Here is a 21670-nt window from a genome sequence, read left to right on the forward strand (position 1 = left end):
ATGCACACACACTCCCCAACCCCTCCCATTACCCTCTCTTGGCTCAGCTGAGAAATCTGTCCCTGCCCAGCCATCTGACAGCCTCTTTATTAGGGCCCAGAGTGGACTGGTTTCCTCCATAAAAGTGCCCAGTGCAGGGTTGAGAGCTGAGAAACATCAAGTTCCTGCTATAAGAGGCACAGCCCATGTCACTCACCCAGGATCTAAACCCCAGGTAGACTGGCTTGAAATTGTATGAGCTTTTCCTGAAGAGAACTGATTCTTGCTTTTTGTATTAGCCCTGGAATCTGGCTAGGGTCCAGTCACTAGGGCCTAGTTGGGAAAAATCCCCTTTGTTCCTGTTTGTACCCCCACACCTCAGACCCCAGAAAGAAAGCACCCCACTATCCCTCCCCTCCTCCAAAGTCAAGTCTATCAGGTCTAGGCTGGACACACAAGCTGGAAACATTTTATGTGTTTGTTTGAGGGACTAAATGGCACAATGCAGGAGCTGGGAAACACCCTTTGCCATAGACACGCCCTTCTCTGTGTGTTCCACTGAAGCAAACACAGCTTCAAGGCCAGCTTTGTTACCTCCTCCATAGAGTCCTGTACTCCCCGAATATAAGGTACATTAGTCACCAACTCACCTCATTGGCTACACGGCTCCAGACCTCTCTAGGGGGTGTGGCCTGGTGCCTCTGCCTCCACCTACCTCCAATCTTTGCCGACTCACAGGGCTCCTAGATCATTTATTACAAGACCCAGTTCTTCCTTTCTTTTGTTTCTTCCCTTTTTTTTCTTTTTTTTGTCTGTCCTGGGGCTTGAATTCAGGGCCTGGGCTTTCTCAAGGCTAGCACTCTACCAATTAAGCTATTTCTCTGTACGTGGTAACCAGGGATCCAACCAGGGTCTTCATGTATGCTAGGCAAGCACTCTACCGCTAGGTCTAGCTCCCAGCACAAAGCCCAGTTCTAACCCAGCAGGTAGACCTAAACAATCTTTCTCATACAAGCTGTGGCCTTCCACAGACAGTTTACTTCTCTAATCCACAGGCTTTCCCCTTGGCCTTGACAAACAGGCATCTGGAAAGTGGATCCCTGGTGCTTGGAGCCAAGACTAGACAGGATCTAGAATGGGGATGCCTTTTGTGATCTTCTCTGGCTATTCTCAAGGATGCTGCCATGGACTCCCCATCTAGGATGCAGATAGTTGGATGCCAGGGGCATTCTTTGATGGAAAGGAGGAATAACAGCGGTGCCTGGGAAAGGTGAATTAATTCCAAGTTGCCAAGCCTGCGGAGAACAGCCCACCATCAGGCCAGAATGGAGTAGGCCAACATCTGAGTTAATGGGTACATGGAACTTCGGACAATCTCCTCGACTGATTTGCCTAATGAGACTGTTCCTAATCCCACTGCTTCCTTCCTCCTCCCACTAGACGCAGGCCCCAAGGGCATCCATCACCTAAGGGTGTCAGGTCCTACTGGAGCCTGCTGGCCCAGCCTGCCCATCAAGAAAACAGCATTGTGGTTTGCCCTAACCTTGGACAGACCTCAACATACACAGAAGGCCTGGGCATCATGCCCTGAGCCACTCGGGACTCTGTTGAAGGTCAGAGGCACTAGGTGTGGAGTCTAAGGCAGTAGGAATAAAAACCTTCACCCTTCTAAAGTTCCCCCCATGTCCTCTCTTCTTGTCTCTGGATCGCGGCCAAGGACTAAGATAACAATTCCTATTACAATTATACTTTTATTAATGGGAAATGTTAGTAGACAGGTTGGGTGCTGGTGGGACACAAATAAAATAGATACAGTCCCTGTGTTCGTGGGTATCTCAATCTCCAGCCCTGAGCAGGCACAAGTCTTGGTTTATGGAGAGCACTCAATGCACATTTGTTGAATGAATGAACGAATGAACGAACAGATGGATAGATGCAATAAGCAGCCTGGTTACACTCTGCAGCACAGATGCCTGATGGGAATGTGCAAAGTCACAAAGGCTACTAGGCCAGAAGTAAGGCTAGAATGGTCACCATTCAGCCTCTCCTTAAGGAGAAGTCCCACCACAATAGGGATTCACAACACAGCAATCGCTCAGGCACCAGGCCACTAATGGAGCCTGGGGACTTTCTGGAGGGAGTTTTGGAAATGAGTTAGAGATGCAGTAGAGCCCGAAGCTGATACGAATCTCTCCTCCTCACCCCCAGGGTACCTCAGGAGTGAGCCCAAGGTGTGGGCCTTAAGTAGGATGTAGTTCTCTAAAGGAGGATGGCTCAGGCCTGTAATCCCAGCTACTCAGAAGACGGAGATCTAAGGACTGAGGTTCGAAGCCAAGCCTGAGCAGGAAAGTGGGTGAGACTCTTCTCTCCAATGAACCACCAAAAACTGAAAGTGGAGGTGTAGCTCAAGTGGGAAAGCACTAAACCTTGAGTGAAAATGCTAAAGCACAATGCCTGGGGCCAGAGTTCAAATCCCAGTACCTATACCAAAACAAAACAAACAAAGTTCAACTGTTGGACACCGGTATCTCATGCCTGTCATCTCAGGAGGCTGACATCTGAGGATTGCAGTTCAAAGCCAACGGGACCAGGAAAGTTGAAATCCTGGGATTGAAGTTCAAAGCCAGCCTGGGTAGGAATGTTCATGAGCCTCTTATTTCCAATTAACAATAAAAAAACAAAAACAAAAACAAAAAACAGGGAGTGGAACTGTGGCTAGAAGTGGCCTTGAGCAAAAGAGCTCAGGGACAGCACACAGCCCCACCACCAGCAAAAACGAATGAATGAATGAATAAATAAATAAATAAGAATTCTGGCTAAATTAAGGGCCCCGTCAGGGTCTGGAGTGGCCAGTGGAAGACGGGAGAGGTCTGCGCAGACAAGAAGGAGGTGGTGGCAAAGTCAAAAGCAGAGAAGACAAAAGCACGTCGCCTTCTAGCCACACATCACCTCCTCCAGGCAGCATTCTTGACCTTTCCTGGATTAGTTTGGATATCTTTCTGGTTTTACCACCCCACCCCAACAACACACACCCCAGTTTTTACACCCTCCCCACCGTCCACACCCTTCCCCCCACCCCCCAGAGGCCCTCTGCCAGCTCCTATCCCGGGTCTGTGGCCCTGGCCCAGGTCTGCTCTGCGCCCTGTGTTTCCAAGGCCAAGCTGCAGGTTGGGCCAGCCAGGACCTCAAGGAGGATATATGGGAGAAACAAGGCGCGGGCCCCATCCCCTGCCCCCCCATCTAGGCCTGTGCGCCCCCCCCCACCTCTTTTTTTCCTCCCCACTCCATCCCTCCCCTGACTAGAAAAGAAAAGAAAACTTCAAAGGATCCTCTCCAGGGCCTGAGTTCCCGAGAGGATTCGACGCACGTCGGGGGCCGCCCTTGATCTGGGGGGGTCTCTCCATGAAGTGGGTGGGTGACCCCCCCTGGGTGGGTGACCCCCCTCCCTCCGCTCCCCTCCTGCCTCGGGACAGCAGGCTGTGGAGACCGGGGAGGGGAGGGTCCGGCCGCTGCGGGGGCCAATCCGAGCGCGCGGGGCGCGGGGGGCGGAGGCCCGGCGGAGGGGGGGCGCATGGCCGGGGGCGGGCGGGCCGGGGGCGGGGCGCGGCGGGCCGGCGGCAGCGGCAGGCGGGCGGGCCGGCGGCAGCAGCAGCAGCAGCAGCAGCGGCGGCCACGGCTCCTCGGTGTCCGGCTGCGGCTCCGGGTCCGCGATGTCCCACTCGGTGACTCTGCGCGGCCCATCGCCCTGGGGCTTCCGCCTGGTGGGCGGCCGAGACTTCAGTGCGCCCCTCACCATCTCCCGGGTGAGTCCGGACTGTGTCTTGTGTGTGTGTCGGGGGGTGGGTGGGGGGTGGGAGACCGAGGAGGTCCCCAGATCGAAGACTTCTCCACCTCCACCACTCAGTCTTGGGGTGGGGGTGGATGGGAGGAGGAGGAGGGGGGAGCGGTGTCCCCAACCCCAGAACCCAGATCCCCGACGTGCCCAAAGTTGTGGGGTTTTTGTTTGTTTGTTTTAAAGTTCAGATTTGGCTGATTCCGAGCTGTAACAGGGAGTGGGGGGGGGGGGCTTCCAGTCCAGCCGCGTCGTCCCACTCCTCTCCCCCTTCCCACCGGGTCTGCTTTGCTCTTTTGGGGTGGGGAATGTCCCCAAGAATTCACACGCCAGCCTCCTTCCTGGCCTCCTTTAGATTGGGGGATGGTGGAGGGGAGGGGGGGATGGAGGAGAAGAGAAACACGATGGGCCTGGGGAAAACCCATAGTTCCTGAGCCAGAGATCCGGACAGAGGGAAACACTCCTTAACACCCCAACCCTTTGCCTGAAGATTTGGGGAGGGGGTGACTGAGAGCCCCTTTTACCTATCTGAGGTTTCTCTATGCAGGGCTGGGTGTCATCCCCCTCCCCCAAAGAAGGTCTGGGGTTCTCCCTCCATCTGAGAGTCCACACATCCTAGTCTACCTTCAGTGACCGCAAGTCACCCTAAGGTGAAATAATCAGAAGGTATTTTTGTTGTTGTTTTTTGGCTTCCAGAAAAAACTAAGAGGTGTGAGGCCTTCACTCTACAAATCAAGAACAAGGCCAGAGGCTAAGACTGCCCTCAGCCCCCCTCCCTTAGAGACCCCAAGTGTGGGACACAGGAGGAAAAAGATGGGGGAACAATCCTGAGGAGTTGACTCCTTATTGCAAGGGCGTAAGGAAGGAGCCTGGGGACCCATGGCAGACCCAGTAACCAGAAGAGACAAGATCCTGGGCCATCTTAGGATTCCCTTGTCTGAGAAAGGGGCAAAAGAACAGACTCAGGCCCTGCTCTTTGGGGGTCCCTAGCCAAGAGGACAGAAGCAGGGAGAACCAGGGCTCTGCCCTTAATGGTTCCTAGTCTGGAGGGATCAGAAAATGCGAGTATGAGCCACAGAGGTTGCTTGAGTATTTGGGGACTCATGTTTGGAGAATAAACAGGGCCACCTGCCGCTGGCTTCTTACCTTCTCTTATCCTGGGCACTAAGTTGAGTTTCAAAGGCTCACCCCCCCCCCCTCTTTCTTTCTTTCCTAGTTCTTGGGAAGGGGTGGGTACTGGGTGGAGTGTGGATTCACAGATTCCTCTTTCTGGAACCTAGAGTGACGGGCAGGGCCAGCTGTCTTCTCACATCTGCCCTCAACACCAGGTCCCTGAGGGCTGAGGGAGGTGGGTCTTCAACTCATCCCCAGTTCCTTGAGGGATCCTGGTGTGTGTGTGTGTGTGTGTGTGTGTGTGTGTGTGTCCACAGAGGAGGGCTGATGGGGTGCTAGGCTGGCCAGCAGGCCAGGCACCCTGGGTGTGAGGCCGCTGACAGGCTGAGTGGCGACAGGGAGCTGAGACATCTGCTGCCCACGCGGCTGCCTGTCTGCCTAGGAAAGGCCTCCCCACACATCCCATTGGAAAGCAGTGGTGGCCTTGTTTGGCACAGATCAGGATGGAGGCCCCTGGCTAGCAAGCAGTCTAGGAAAAAAGGTTGCCTGGAAAAGAACCTCCCCCTCTTACTTCCACCCTTCCCTGCCCTCCCTTGCCAAAGCCATAACAGCAGCTCAGGTCCAACCAAAGGTGCCTGGATGACTGAGCTTGGATTTTGAGTAGGATCTGGGAAGATTTACAGGGCTAAGGAGGCACAGGCCATAACTTGCCTAGCAGATACCTCAGGGGCAAGACTGCAGACACTGACATGTGGGGAGTGTCCTCATCAAAGGGGCTCAAGATCTAGTGCAATCCCCCCCCCCCGGGTTTTACCAGGCATCTCCTCTACCCAGAGCTGGGAAAGAAGGGACAGCTTCAGGTGGGCAGGCAGATCTAAGACTTAATATAATCCTTCAGGATATCTCAGGGGTTGTCAGGAACACTGTTCAAGACTCCTTCCTCATAGATAGACCATAATAAGTTCTGACCTTTTCCAAGCATCCACATTTGCTAGGCGCCACCCTAATGGGTGTTGGTACCATATCTCCCCAGTAACCAGTCCTTGGAATGAAAACTATCACTGTATGCCCGCCTCCTGTGGAAGTGTCACAGACTACTCAGGTAGTCTGTATGTGTGTGTGTGTGTGTGTGTGTGTGTGTAGAGGACGACATGTGTGAGCCTCTGGTATGTGGCTCAGGTAGGTAGTCCTTTCAACAGCCCTTAGAAATAAGCACTTTCACCTTGCATTATAGATGGGGACACTGAGGCAGGGGGAAACATAGTAGAGTCAGGAATCCAGGTCTGTCTGGGCCTTACTATGATTGACTTAGACAATATGGTGCTCTAAGGCTCCCCGCCCACCACACCATCTAGGCAAGGTGAAGCAGGGATTGAAGATGCAGCTGTTCTAGGTGAGAAGAGGACTGATTCATGCTCAACCTCCCTCACTGTGCCTGTTTATCCTGAATTCAGCTGTTAGACGAATCACTCCAAATTCTGCTCCATCCTGTGACCTCCTTTGCCCAAACCCTTCTTTGCCTAACTATTTCTTTCTTGATCCCCAGGAGAAATGTAAGTTTCTCACCTGGGCCTGCAAGGCCTGACACGTTTTCTGGTCCTTACATCTTCTCTGACTTTATCTCTCCCATTCTCCCTTCACTCATGATGCTTCTAGCCACCTAGCCTGTGTTCTCTTCTCCTCAATGGGAACTCTATATGCTGGAATCCTGGCTTAGCCACTTATCCATCAAGTGTTTTCTTTAGGTGTCAGTCTCTTCATCTAGGAAATGGGCCTGCCGTGGGAATTAATGAGACAATGCTTGTGAAAGCACTTGACAAAGTCATGATTTCCTGGCCCCATGCTCTCTCTCTCTCTCTCTCTCTGACCAGAACTCCCCTCTCTTAATGGGGCTGGCAGCATCCCAGCCGCCCCTGCTTTCAAGAACTTCCTCCACCCACAGGGACCTGAATGCGCCCCTTGTGTTGGCTGAGTCATCTTGCAGCTAGCTAACCCCCCCTTCTTCACTGTGGGACTGGGGCACAGTGCCCCTGTCCCCAAGTCCCTCTTTCTTCATCTATAGACCCCAAGTTGCCATGAGCTAGTTATGGGAAAAACATTGGCACGATCAGCTAACCATAAAGAGAGGGGAGCCTAGAGCAGAGCTTTGAGAAGATAATGGGGTGGGATGGTGCCAAGTGGGCACCTGCCCCACGAAGACAGGCTCATGCAGGTGCCCAGGCCTTACTAGAAAACATTAATGGTGGACTGGCTTGGCTCTGGAAGAGAACATTCCTTGAGGCAGACTATTTCAGGGCAGGTCAGCTTGGGCAGTGCCCATCCTAGGCCTCTAGCCAAGGACTTCCAGCACCTCAGCTTTTGTCTCCTCACTAGTGGGAGCTGGCCGAGCTGAGCTGGCTGGGCTTCCAGGAGCCACTGCCCCTATTAATAAGAACACTGTCGGTTTCTGGGCACCAGTAGTGGGCACTGGTAGCTCTGAAACTTGTGATATGAGGATCATCGTTCGAAGCCAGCCCAGGTAGAAAAGTCTGTGAGGCTATTTTTTTTTTTTTGGCCAGCCCTGGGACTTGAACTCAGGGCCTAGGCACTATCCCTAAACTTCTTTTGCTCAAAGCAAGGACTCTACTACTAAACCACATTTCTAGCCTAGTCTGTGAGAATCCTATTGCTACTAAACTACCAAAGGGCTAGGGGAGGGTGGGAGGGGAGCTTGAAGTTAAGCTGTGGTTTAAGTGGTAGAGAGTTAGCCTTAAGCAAAGGAAGTTAGGGACAGTACCCAGGCCCTTAATTCAAGCCCCCAGGACCAGCACCAAAACAAAGGAAGAATGAAGAAGCCTCAGGTCTTTTTCTTGGTGTTTTGTTTGTTTGGTCCATCATGGGGCTTGAACTCTGGCCTGGGCTCTGTCCGTGAGCTCTTCAGCGCTCTACCGCTTGAGCCACAGCACTACTTCTGATTTTCTGGTGGTTAATTGGAGTCTCGTGGACTTTAATGCCTGGGTTGGTTTTGAACCTCGATCCTCAGATCTCAGCTTCCTGTGTAGCTAGGATTGCAGGTGTGAGTGACCCAGTGCCTAGCTCTCAAGTCTGTTTCTCTAGGCTGTGTTGGAATCAAGATGGAGTAGAGGAGCCAAATCTCCCTGGGTTGCTTACTCAGATCTCTGTGAATCTGTTCTCCTCTCTCACGTGGTTCTTGTCAGATGACCGACATTGTACTTTTCAAATATGAACACAGCCTGACCTTGTGAGGGTGATAGTGACACTGGGGGACCCTGAAGGGGAAGTGAAGGTGACCTTGTGACCTACAGTGCAGGCTGGCCATTGCAACTCTGTACTTGGCTATGGAAGAAATGTCTAGACTTCTTCCCTTAAATTGTAACAAGGCTTTAACAATGTAAAACAAATATGCTAATGGCCCACACAGAATACCACAATGAAGAGGCCTCTATGCCGAGACCTGAGGGAGAAAATTGGATAAGCTAGTGAGCAGATTTGAGAATCAAAGGAGAGAATGTCCAGTAACACACAGTGGTAATCCCAACTATTCAGGAGGCAGATTACACAGTTCAAGGCCAGACTGAGCAAAACAGCAAAACCCTCACCTCATCAAGCCTGGTGATACCAGCTAGGTAGGAGGGACTGATGGGAAGATCTAATCCTAGACCAAGAGGGGCAAAAGCGGGAGACCCTATCTGAAAAAGAAAAATAATAACTAAAGCACAAAAAGGGCATGATTCAAGTGCCGAGCAAGTTAAAAGCAGGTTCTGAGTTTGAATCTCAGTACTGAAATAAAAATTAAGAAAAGATTGTTCTGGGCATTTGTGGAAGCTTGAAGAGAAGCACTAGTGCCCGAAAGTCCCTAGAAAGTGTTTAGCTGATCTGAGAACAGGGTATTGGGGAAGAGTGGAAAATTATGCATTAACTTGAGTGGCAAAGTCAAATAAATGAGATGATTGGGTGGGGCATTGTGTGTGTGAAACATTTGTGACATGTCCATGCTCTGTGTGTAAATATAGGTATACATATTAATTTTATTTTTATTTATTTTGCCAGTCCTGGAGCTTGAATTCAGGGCCTGGGAACTGTCTCTGAGTATCTTTTGCTCAAGGTTAGTTCTCGACCACTTGAGCTGCAGTGACACTTCCAGTTTTTTTCTGTGTGTGTGGTACTGAGGAATGGAATCCTTCATGAATGCTAAGCAAGCACTCTACTACTAAGCTCTGTATATATTAAATACACAGATGTAAGCATCTGTGTCTGTCCCTTGCCTCTCTTGGGGTATATATACAGGTTGCCAGAGTGACATTCCATTTGTCCCAGGCCACAAAAATACCCTCCCTTGGGCCGGGAGTTTGGCCTAGTGGTAGAGTGCTTGCCTAGCATACACGAAGACCCGGGTTCAATTCCTCAGTACCCCACATACATAGCAAAAAGCCGGAAGTGGTGTTGAGGCTCAAGTGGTAGAGCTCTAGCCTTGAGAAAGTCCAAGGACAGTGCTCAAGCGCTGAGCTCAAGCCCAGGACTGGCAAAAAAAAAAAAAAAAGAAATACCCTCCCACACACCTTCACACCTTTCTAGGCCTCCTCCAGGTGCTACTATTGGCTTTGACCTTGGATTTTCAGGATCTCAGCCTTCCAACTGACTAGGATTATAAGTGGGAGCTACGAGTGCCAAGCAATGATTGTTTTGTTTAAAGCAGAGACTAAGCACTGGGAGTTTGGCCTAGTGGTAGAGTGTTTGCTTAGCATGAACGAAACCCTGAGTTCAATTCCTCGGTACCACATACATAGAAAAAGGCAGAAGTGGTGCTGTGACTCAAGTGGTAGAGTGCTAGCCTGGAGAAAGCTCAAGGACAGTGCTCAGGTCCTGGACTGGACAAAAAAAAAAAAAAAGCAGAGGCTACCACAAGATGCCCACCTACAAATCACACTGGCAGCGAGGCCACACTATGGCCAGATGGGCATAGGGCAGCTGGGCCACATAATGGCTGTGTAAATCATCTAGCTTTTCTACCTACAGGTCCATGCTGGCAGCAAGGCTGAACTTGCTTCGCTGTGCCCAGGAGACCTGATTCAGGCCATTAATGGCGAAAGCACAGAGCTCATGACACACCTGGAGGCGCAGAACCGCATCAAAGGCTGCCAGGATCACCTCACACTGTCTGTGAGCAGGTACACACACACGCTGGGCCAGGAGTTTGGGACCAGAGGACGCGGGTGGTGCTGGGACAACAGAGTCCTAGATGATCTAGATCTCACACAGCTTCTCTACCTCTCTTCTCAGATACCCTATCCTAGTCTTTTGGGGGAGCAATGTTTTCAGAGGCCTGGGAGGCCATTGTTGAGAGCTGAGGTGGCTTCAGGAAGGACCCAACTCATTTTAACTCAAAGCTAAGAATCACCTAACAGAAATAAGATTCCGGCCGGGCACTCGTGGCTCACATCTGTCAACCTAGCTATTCAGGGGGCTGAGAGCTGAGGATCGCTGTTCAAAGCCAGCCTGGGCACAAAAGTTCATGAAACTCGTATCGCCAATGAACCACCAGAAAACTGGAAGTAGCGCTGTGGCTCAAAGTAGTAGGGCGCTAGCCTTGAGCTGAAGAGCTCAGGTACAGCGCCCAAGCCCAGAGTTTAAGCTTCACAACTGACAAAGTAAAAAAGAAAAAAAAAAGAAAACTGGTTCAGTATCACTTCTGGAGGCTTTACTTCCATCTTTTTCCTCCCCTATTTACTCTTTTTCTTTTCTTCTTTTTTTTTTTTGCCAGTCCTAGGCTTGGGCTCAGGGCCTGAGCACTGTCCTTGAGTTTTCTCAAGGCTAGAGCTCTACCACTTGAGCCACAGCACCACATCTGGCTTTTTTCTATGTATGTGGTACCAAGGAATCGAACCCGGGTCTTCATGCATGCTAGGCAAGCACTCTACCACTAGGCCAAACTCCCATTTACTCTTAAACTGAAGCTAAGAGGTAAAACTCACTGGAGGCCCTGCTATGCAAATTGGACAATTGAAGCCTAGGAAAGTTAGAGGTTGCTTAAAAGCACAGCAAGTGATTGAGAAGCAAAATTTGGTGACAACTGTTCTTTGTCTTTGTCTCTATCTCTCTGTCTCTGCATGTCTATCTCTACCTCTCTGTTTCTGTCTGTCTCTTCTCCCTTCTCTTCCTCCCTTTTTTCCTTCAGTCTCTCTCCTTGGCTACCAGTCACTCCTATAAACTCTATAGTACCCTAACTCAGTTGTCCCCACCATGCCTCTGCTGTATCTAAACAGGATTTAGAATGAGAATCCATATAATGCTGTGTGGCCCACCATCTGGGGAAGAAAGCAAATCACTGGGCCCCACTTGTGCCCTATAGACAGGACTAGAATGAAAGGTCCAGTTTCTGTGCCTTGCTCAAGTCCTGGGTCATAAGTTGGCTCTGACAGGCAGTTAGTTGGGCCTTATCCTAGCTGAATGAGATCTCCCCGCCCCATTTCCCTGCCTGGATGTGAAGTCAGACATAACGAACTGCTCAGCTCTGCCATATTTGCCACCAATAGGGACTTTCCACGACCCCCCGTGGAAGTGTGTGGGTGAAACTGCCATCAAACCACAGCACGGCTAACCATGACTTAGAGCTGGCAGGGCTCAGGACCTTTAAATATGTTAGGAAAGCTCTTTTTTTCTTTTCTTTCTCCTTCTACCCTTGCTTCCTTCCTTCCCTCCTCTCTCCCTCCCTCCCTTCCTTCTTCCTTCTTTCCTTCCCTCCCTTTTTATGTCCCCCATCTCCCCTTACCCTGCTTCTCTTTCTTCCTTATATTGTGGGGCTTGAACTCAGGGCCTGGCTACTATCCCTAAGCTTTTTCACTCAAGACCTAGTGCTCTACCGCTTTGAGACACAGCCACACTTCTGATTTTTGTTTGTTTGTTTGTTTGGGGTTTTTTTTGGTGAATCATTGGACCTAAGAATCTCACAGACATTTATTTCTGTCCAGGATGGCTTTGGATTACAGCTACAGTCCTCAGACTCAGTCTCCTGAGTAGCTAGGATTAAAGGTGTGAGCCACTGATACCTGGCAGGAAGAAAGTTTTGGAGTTTGGAGGGGTTTTATTTTTGGTGGGTTGGGGGGGTGGAGATGGGCCAGTGCTGGGGTTTGAACACAGGGCCTGAGCACTGGCCCTGATCTTTTTTTGTTCAAAGCTAGCACTCTACCACTTGAGCCACAACTCCATTTCTGGCCTTTTCTGTTTATATGGTACTGAGGGATCAAATCCAGGGCTTCACGCATACTAGGCAAGCATTCTACCACTAATCCACCTTCCCGGCCCAGAAAGTTGAGATAGCCCTTTTGGGATTAGCCCATGAACTAGTCTGAAGGTTCAGGGCTCTTGGCTGTGCCTTTGTGGGACTGAGTAAGCCCAGCTGCAAATCAAGAGCCTGGTATATTTTATTTGGCACATATCGAGGACAGCCAGCTTTGGAGTTCAGTAGAGCTGGTCTTCAGCTAGACTGGGCACTTAGGTACCCAGGTGACCTGCTTTAGCCTGGGTTTCCTTTCCCATAAAAGAGAATCACGTTCATCACTGTCTTCCAGGCCGAGGCACAGCTGTTTAGGGGAAAGAATCAGCACTGTTATGCCCACAGTGGCCTCTGAGGCTTCCCAGCCTGGCTGGGTTCCTGGGCCCTGACTCACCTCCGGCTTTGCTGTCTCTCGGAACAAGGGCAGCCCTGATGGTGGTGGAATCAGGGAGGCTAACAGCAGCCTGAGTCAGGAGATTCCCAGAGAGAATGATGTCAGAGAGGGTAGCGGGTGGAGGTCTCCCTTTTCCTTCCTTCCCTCCCTACTCATTTGTTCCAAACTAGGCTTGGATGGAGCCAGAGGGCCATTGACCTGTTGCATTCTGGGAGTGGCACTTTCCAAAATGCCATCTGGCTGTGAAGCAGATGGGGAAGCATTCTGTCCAGATACAGAGCTGGGCTCCTAGCCAGGAGCTGGTAGCTCTTACCTGTCATCCTAGCTACTCAGGAGGCTGAAATCTAAGGATCACAGTTCAAAGCCAGCCCAGGCAGAAAAGTCCATGAGATTTTTATCTCTAATTAAACATCACCCCCCCCACAAAAAAAACCCCAGAAATGGAACTGTGGCTCCAGTGGTAGAGTGCTAGCCTTGAACCAAAAATCTCAGGGACAGTGCCCAGGCCCTGAGTTCAAGCCCCAGGACTGGCACATGCATACACACACACACACACACACACACACACACACACACACACACACACAGAGCTGGGTCCCAGTCCATGCTGTCTTATAACAAATGCTTTACCCTCCAAACCCTGGATTTTCTCCACTCCAGGATGAGAAATGCTTTATGATTTGACCATTGAGAAGTAAGGAAGTACCAAGCTACTTAGACAATGTAAAAACCTGAAACCTAACCTCCTGCCTATCAGACAACCGTCACACACTGAATCTGGGGGTTATCTTGACCCTCTGGCCCAATATTCCTTCTCTACCCACACTCCCTATTATGCCTGCTGTACTGGGCTTCCTGGAACAAGGCCTCTGCAGAGGGTCAACCTAATGAGGGGCTAGAGTAAATGTCCAAGGTACAACTTCACAAGGTACAGCTTCTTACTTGTTTACATGTAGACAGATGGAGTCACTTGCCCCACTCCTGAAATGGAGGCCTGAGAGGGGAGTTAAGGGTTAACACAAAATTAAATCCTTCAACCGCCACCCCCTGTATATGTCTGTGTCTGTATGTGACAGTCCTGGGGCTTGAACTCAGGGCCAGAGCACTGTCCATGGGCTTTCTCAAGGCTAGTGGTCTGCCACTTGAGCCACAGCACCACTTCTGGCTTTTTCTATGTATGTGGTACTAAGGAATCGAACATAGGTCTTTGTGCATGCTTGGCAAGTACTCTACCACTAGGCCAAATTTCCTGCCCAGCCCTTCATTCTTATCTACGTCTTCAGCTTCATGGCTCTGGGCACTTTGTGCCCTCTGATGCTCCAACCTCAGACTTATACTTCCCAGAGTACAGAATTCTGAAGAAATATAATGCCAGTTAGCCACACAAGATTTTCAAACTTAATAGAAGATACAATTAGAGCTATGAAGGAAGCAGTCTCCAAAAGTCTAGCTAAAGGAGTTACAGACAGAAGGCCAGAGGAATACTGTGAGGCAGAGAGGTAAACTTTAGCCGACCAAGTAGGGGGCAGAGGAAAGGACGTACAGAGCCAGTTTGGTCTTTAGATACAGATTGTCAGATCCCTCAGCCCACAAAGAAAGGCAGGATGGAGTGCTAGGCCAGGGGTGAGAACTTTAGAAGTCCCAGCAGGGGGTTCTGGGTTGTGAGGGGAGGCAGTTTCTCTTTGGTCTTACCAGCCTCATTTCACACTGATTACCAATCTAGAGTCCACACACTTCTCTGATTTACCTTCTCACAAAGCTACTGAACCCCAGGAGTAGGCCCTAATCCCACAGTAGTAGGCCCCGCCTGGCCTGCTTATGGCAGGTTTATGATGTTTTCTCCCTCCTGAGTGGTGTTTGGCTTTTGGTTTCTATGGCGAAGCAGGAATTTCCTAATGGCCTGTTTCCCATCTGGGCTGGGCAGACATCAGCGGTGATGATTCTGCCGGGCTGGGCTGAGGCAGAAGCCAAAAGGGAGGTGTTCCCTTCGGAGGCTCCATTTCACCTCCCCAAGAGCTTGACCCCAGGCCCCAGCTGGAGGCTGGGGATAGCCAAGGGATGAGTGGATGGGCTTCTAGCCGAATCCATGTGTGAGGCCTGGCCTGCCACTAGCTGAGGCCACTGTAACAGAGCCACAGAGAGGGTAGAGCTTCAGGGCCTCTGCTGCAGCCACTCCAGAAACTGGACATGAGAAAGACAGGCTGTTGGTAGTAAAAGGCAACAGCACCTGAGGATGGCAGATCTGGGCTTGTGGCTCTTTTTGACAGCAGGTACCACTGTGGTGAATTAGGAAAGCACTTGGGGTGATTTAACCCTGGTTCTTGGGCATGATGAATACAGAAGACAGATATATCTGACTATCCCAATTTCTCCCATAGGCCTGAGAACAAGAACTGGCCCAGTCCCCCAGACGAGAAGGCTCAGGCACACAGGATTCATGTTGACCCTGAAGTTCAGGTATGTACAGATAACACCTGACCTGGCCTGGCTCAGAGTGAGCCCAGGGCAAAGGAATCAGGCCCGTCCAGGGCTTTGCCCATACTAGCTATGCCCACCATAGTTCGCAGATGCCCAAGACAGAGGCTGAATCAGGAAGCTTCTCTAGAATATTCTGTCCCATGTTTCTCAGATGCTAGGGGCTCTGTCTCTACTCTAGGCAATCCAGGGTTCTAGACAGTGGTCTAGGACAGAAACTTTGGCCCAGGGTTTCTGTTGATCAAGTTAGAGTTCACTTTGGGTTTTCTAGCATTGCTAGATCAGGAAGCAGTCGACAAACTTCATAGAAGATGTCAGCCTCAAGCTATTGCATGATCCCATACCAGGGAATATTCCTTTTTATCCCATTTTGTCTAAGACAGAAGTCCTCTCCTTGCTAACCTGTCATGTAATTAGGCTACAGTCTGCTTAATCTTTTTTTTGTGTGTTTAGGACTGAAGTCACAACCATGGCTTTGTTTTTTTTTTATATCTAATTAACTACCCCAAAGCTAAAAGTGGCACTACCAAAATGCTGGAAGTGAAGCTCAAGGGATACAGTACTAGCTTAAAGCACAAAAGACCCTGCACTCAGACCCTGAGTTTAAGCCCCAGGACCAGCACACAGACACAGACACACACAGACACAGACACACACACATCCTGACCCCTTCCTCACCAGTAGTCCCCCTCTTGGCTCTGATACCTGCTTGCTGCTTTTCCTCATGTGACATCCCTCAGGCCAGATATTTACCATGGTCATGGAATGCCTGTGCTGGCAGAGCCATGAAGAGGCCCTAGGACAGGGGAAGTCAGGGGCCAAAGTCACACAGAGAAAGCATGTGACTGAGTCAGAGGTCACAGAGGGCTTCCTGGAGGAGGAGTATCTGAACCCAGACCTGAAGACCTAGGAAAAATAAGGTGGGTGGAGGAGCATGGACAGCGGAAGTGTGCTCAGGAAGGTCCCGAGGTGAGGGTGAGGAGACTCTACTATCCATTCAGAAAAGCTCAGGGGGAGGAAGGCAGGTGGAAAGGGTGAGAGAACAGAAAAAGGCCAGGGATGACGTTGGGGTGGGGAGGAGTGGCTAGGCCATCAAGAAACTATTGGGCTCCCTGTCAGCAACCTCAGCTATTCTTAAAGGGATTCATAATCACATCTTTGTCTCCTCATGGCCTGAAGGCTCTGGGGAGAAGGCAGGAGGCAATTTGATTTAAAAAAAAAAAAAAAACAAACCAGCTAGGCTTAAGGGCAGGCCTACCATTGCCCCTGAGAGGTAGCAATGCTAGGATTGAAGCCCAAGCTCTGGGAACTGAAGCTCAGCCATGTTTCCATTTCCATCAGAAGCTCCGGGCTAATGGGTCTGGGAGCCTGGGGCCTATAGAGTTTAGTCCTCCTTCCTCTACATTTAGCCTCTACTGACTCATTGGAAGAGTAAGCTGCGCATGCGCCAACTGATGGCGAGAGATTTTTTTTTTTTCCCCCATTAGTGACAAAGTAGCCCTCGCTAGCTTTTACTCCCCTTTTGTACTGAAAAGGTCATGGATTCCATGGGTGGTGACAAAAACACCCCTCCTCCACCCTTGCCGAGGCTATGTCCTCACCAAACAAGACACAGGCCTCATTGTCCCCATCTTGCTCTCACCCTCTGCGTGTGTGAAAGGAAATGGAGTCATTATTAGCCCCAGGACCAACACAAGTCACTCCTGCCAGGTGTCTGCAAGTGGGACAGGCTGAGGTTAATGACATGTTCAGGCCCCACTTACCCTGCAGGATTTGGGAGACGACAGTCTTCTTGAAGACCTTCTCATGTGCCAACAGTGAGCTTTTCCACGAGGGAGAAACCAAGTGATGGGATAAATAAGGCCTGGAAAGCCTTGAAGTTAAGTTCTGGAGATGAGAAGAAACAAGCCTGGTGGAGTAGGTGACGAGTGCATACCCAGCCTCTTCTCCAGTTTAGCACTCAGCCCTAGGGAGGGCTACCAGCCCATCTAGAGGGGACAGTCACCTCTATTCATTTGAGTGTGCTAGATCCTCTTTTTGTTGTTGGTGGTGGTGGTAATGGGACTTGAACCCTGGGACTGGGCACTGTCCTCAGCTCAAGCCTAGTGTTCAAGAGGTAACTCGAGCCACAGCACCACTTCCAGTTTTCTGGTGGCTCATTAGAGATCTTGGAGTTCGGTGCTCAGGCTGGCTTTGAACCATGCTCCTCAGATCTCAGCTTCCTGAGTAGTTAGGATGATAGGGGTGAGCCACCAGCACCGTGTGTGTGTGTGTGTGTGTGTGTGTGTGTGACAAATCTCAGACTTGTAATCCTCCAGCCTCTAAGTGCTGGGATTACAGGCATGTGTTACCACACCCCGACTAGATTCTGTCTTCAGTCATGTGAGAGCTGGGTGAGCAATCGGATCATTTCTGCTGAAAAGCTCAATAACCCTTCAGCAAGCAAATCAGCCACAAGCCTGTGGAGAAAACAGGAAGCATGTGATACAAAGGGAACACAGAGAGTGGAATCTGGGACTCAGCAATTGCCAGGACAGTCCTTCACCCGATGGGGCCTTTGCTGTATGCCACGCACCCATGTGAAGCGCTTTATAGGTAATGGTCTTACTGCCATTCCCCAGAAGGAACCTATGCTATGGAAAGGGTCACATCCCCCAGTTCACAGTGGAAGAGCCTGAGAGGTTCAGAACAGCAATGTGATTTGCCAAGTTAGTACATGATGGAGCCAGGACTGGATCAAAAATGGACATCTGAACCACTGAGATCAGACCTAGAGAGGTCACTACATGGGTGGCCACAGGAGGGGCAATGGCTCATTGGTGACCTTGCAATGGGCTCCCACACCCTGCTGGGTGGGAGTGAGAGAGGGCCTCCCTCTTCCTAAGCTCTGGTTCCTCAACCCCCACTCCCCCCTTTTCATTGAAGCCTCTACCCTAGGCCCAGCCCCACCCCCACAGACCACAGCCCATCTGGTCTCCATTAGAGGCCAGCCCTGCCTGCCTGCCTGCTGCCTGCCTGCCTGCCTGCCTGCCTGCCTGCCCGGCAGACACATGTGTGACACTGCTCAGGTTTCTAAGGGGCTTTTGTTGGGCCTAATTAGGATATTGCTGCTGTGGCTGCTGCTGCTGCATCCATAAGCCCCTACCCAGGCAGCAATGTATTCTTTGTCGTAGTGGGAAAAATGAGGAAGAGTCCCCTAAATGAGGCCCCTTCAGAGAAAGGGGACAGTTAGGTTATAGCCTCATGTGCCTGACTATGCAGTTAGAGGTTTCCTGAGTCCAAGCTGGGCTCTTTCCTACTAGGATAGATGTCCTTTCCTCTCCATCTAGGTTTCCTGTCCCATTGGAGCACAAAGAGATTTACCTACCACCTCCCAAGCTAAGGCTGAGACCTACCCCTTGGCCTGGATTTGAGCTTCACCCTCGAATGATCTGTGATGGATGCAAATCCATGTTACCATGTCCGTGTTATTGGGTGTGTGTAGGTAGACTGTTTGTTAGGCAACCAGTGGCTTACATCTGTAATACTAGCTACTCAAGAGACTGAGCTCTGAGGATCACCGTTTGAGGCAAGCCTGGATAGGAAAAGTACAGAACATTCTTATCTCCAAGTAACTACCCTCCCTCCCTCCAAAATAAAAGCCACAAATGGAATTATGGCTCAAGTGGTAGAGAGCAAGCCTGGAGCACAAAAACTCAAGGATAGAGCCCAGACCATCAGTTCAAGCTCCAGAGCCAACACACACACACACACACACACATACACACACACACACACACACAACCGTAGGCTGGGGAGCAGGAAATGGGGTGCAGGCTCAGATCCAGAGAGGATTACCTCACAACAGCACTCTTGGGCCTCAGAGCACTCTCTGAAGCTTCTCTACATCTATTTAGGACCCTTTCTGGCTATAGGGCAAATGTTACCTTGTTATGTTCTGGTCCGGAGCCCACCAGGTACTTTGAATAGTTTTAGCAGCACCAAGACCATATCTGCTAAGAAGCCACACACTTTACTGTCGCCATATCAGTCTTAAAGAGCCTTCTTAGAACTAGAGGCCATTGCTTATAGCTGTAATCCCAGCCACTCAAGAAGTAGAATTTGAGAAGATGAAGATTTAAGATGCTCTTAGGCAGAATAAAAAAGACTGATCTCAGCTAGTGAGAATGAGTTGTGCATGCCTGTGGTCTCTGCTACTTAAGAGGTCTAAATAGGAGGATCATAGTCCAGGCTATCTCTAAACAAAAGCAGCAATACCAATCCCCAACTCTACCAAAAAGGTTAGCTGTGGGTCAAGTAGTAAAGTACCTGCTTAGCAAGCACAAGACTTCTTAGTACAAACCTCAATACTATGGCTTTTCCAACACAGTCTTGAAACCCAGATACTCCAGTGTTTGTGTCTGACTTTCCACAAGCATTTGTCAGTTATGCAGTGGCTGAACCAGGCCTTGGGCTCAACATTTCTCCATAGACCCCATTCCATGGTGCATAACTAGACACTGGCACCTAAAGACTAGCTAGAGATGCTATGGTAGAGTAGCCAGCCAGCCTCTGAGGCCTGGCAGGAAAGGGTGAGGTGAAAGAATGATCATGGGCCAGAGATTCTCCCAGTATCTTAGGTCTCACTCTCATAGGATGGCAGTCCTGTGACCAGCAGGCGGCCCTCAGCCACAGGAATTGGGCCAGAAGAGAACCGACCAGGCCTGGGATCACTGTATGGCCAGTCACCTCGCCTTCCACTCCCTCACAATGGCAGCAGCAATGAGGTTAACCTGCCAGCACAGATGAGCAACCTGCACGTGTCTCCACCACCCAGGTACTTGATAAGAGACTCGAAGCCATATCCAGAGCCCATCAGAAGCTCTTATCCCATGCATCTTCTCTTCTAGACCAGTCTCCATTCTTTTTTTTTTTTTCCTCCTGCTTAGTGCGGACCCAGCCAGGGGCCTTCCAAGGAACCGGGAGTGCAGAGTGGACCTGGGCTCAGAGGTGTACAGGATGCTAAGGGAGCCAGCTGAGCCCCCCACCACGGAACCCAAGCAGTCAGGCTCTTTCCGCTATCTTCAGGGAATGCTGGAGGCTGGCGAAGGTGGTAAGACTCCACTGCACCTTACCCTGACTGCAGTCTCACTCCCTCTTACACACACACACACACACACACACACACACGCATGCGCGCGCGCACATTCATGCACACCTTGACTTGGCCTGGGCCTCCATCCCTCTCCTCTCACCCCTGGCATCATGAATCTGGAAGCAACATCCCATCCTGGTCTGCCTTGCCCCCTGCATTATGCCATCTGCTGTTTGGGTTTCAGGGGAGCGGCCTGGGCCTAGTGGCCCCCGGAACCTCAAGCCCACTGCCAGCAAGCTGGGCGCCCCATTGAGTGGCCTGCAGGGGCTGCCAGAGTGCACGCGTTGTGGCCACGGGATCGTGTGAGTACTTGGATTTCCCCAGTTCCGCCTCCCAGGAACCTGTCAGTCACCCCTGGGGGACGTGCCCAGGAACCTGTCAATCACCAACCATGGGGGGCGTGGCCGAGCATCTGTCAGTCACTCCCGAGGGGCGTGTCCACGAACCTGTCAGTCAATCCCAACGGGGCGTGGCCAACGCTGACGCTTCCCTCCCCCCCAATAGGGGCACCATCGTCAAGGCGCGGGACAAACTCTATCACCCCGAGTGCTTCATGTGCAGCGACTGCGGCCTGAACCTCAAGCAGCGGGGCTACTTCTTCCTGGACGAGCGGCTGTACTGCGAGAACCACGCCAAGGCCCGTGTCAAACCCCCCGAGGGCTATGATGTAGTGGCCGTGTACCCCAACGCCAAGGTGGAGCTCGTCTGAGCCCCGGGGTGGGTGGGGGAGGGAGTGTGGGAAACATCAGTCCCACCCCCACCCACCCTACTTCACTGCCTGTCCCCGCGTGGCCTGTGTAAATACATTTCCTCGGCCTTTCTAATAAAGATCCCTCTGCTCTGGCCTCAGTGCCAAACCAAGTAGCCCTGGGCCTGGTGTGGGTTCTGCCAGGGGTCTGACCTGAGTGACATCAGGACAGATGTCATCCCTCCCTCTCCCCACTAGGGGGCGCGCTTGACTTTTCTAGAGTGAGAGGTTCTTTAGAAAGAAGACAGCCTTGGTCCCAAAGCAAGTCACCTGTCCCCAAAGTCAAGAGCAATGACACCCCTCCTCCCAGACCCTGCATAATGAGCCTGCCTTGGCGCTTTCATCCTTCCAACACACACACATTGTTTTTTCTTTCTTTCCCCACTGGCTTTGAACCATGAGCTTCAGATCTCAGCCTCTTGAGTAGTTAGGAAGACAGGCGTGAGCCACTAGGTCCAGGCCCTGAGTCATACTTAAAAAAATGTATTGATGAGGGCTGGGAGTTTGGCCTAGTGGTAGAGTACTTGCCTAGCATGCACGAAGACCTGGGTTTGATTCCTGGGTACCACACATATAGAAAAAAAGCAGGAAATGGTGCTGAGACTCAAGTGGTAAACTTCTAGCCTTGAGAAAGTCCAAGGACAGGGCCCAGGCCCTGAGTTCAAGGCCCAGGATTAGCAAAATATGTGTGTGTGTGTGTGTGTGTGTGTGTAGAGAGAGAG

The 21670-nt window shown here is 51.0% G+C and overlaps 1 protein-coding gene across 2 annotated transcripts; it reads left to right on the plus strand.

The window, feature by feature from the left end:
* Positions 1 to 3645: 3645 nt before the first annotated feature.
* On the plus strand, positions 3646 to 21064 carry Pdlim4 (PDZ and LIM domain 4). 2 transcript variants are annotated; one of them, XM_090320750.1, is made up of 7 exons: positions 3646 to 3782; positions 9941 to 10092; positions 14970 to 15048; positions 19701 to 19882; positions 19995 to 20158; positions 20385 to 20502; positions 20705 to 21064. In XM_090320750.1, exons 1-7 carry the CDS (start codon positions 3690 to 3692, stop codon positions 20907 to 20909), a joined length of 993 nt encoding a protein of 330 aa, XP_090176876.1. In that variant the 5' UTR covers positions 3646 to 3689; the 3' UTR covers positions 20910 to 21064. The 2 variants fall into 2 exon arrangements, with proteins under 2 accessions (XP_090176876.1, XP_090176877.1); XM_090320751.1 differs by lacking the exon at positions 20385 to 20502 and having other exon boundaries at positions 20705 to 20873.
* Positions 21065 to 21670: the final 606 nt, after the last annotated feature.

The sequence above is a fragment of the Megascapheus bottae genome, chromosome 29 (genome assembly GCF_031878675.1).
Source record: "Megascapheus bottae isolate mThoBot1 chromosome 29, mThoBot2.hap1, whole genome shotgun sequence".
NCBI classification, from domain to species: domain Eukaryota; kingdom Metazoa; phylum Chordata; class Mammalia; order Rodentia; family Geomyidae; genus Megascapheus; species Megascapheus bottae.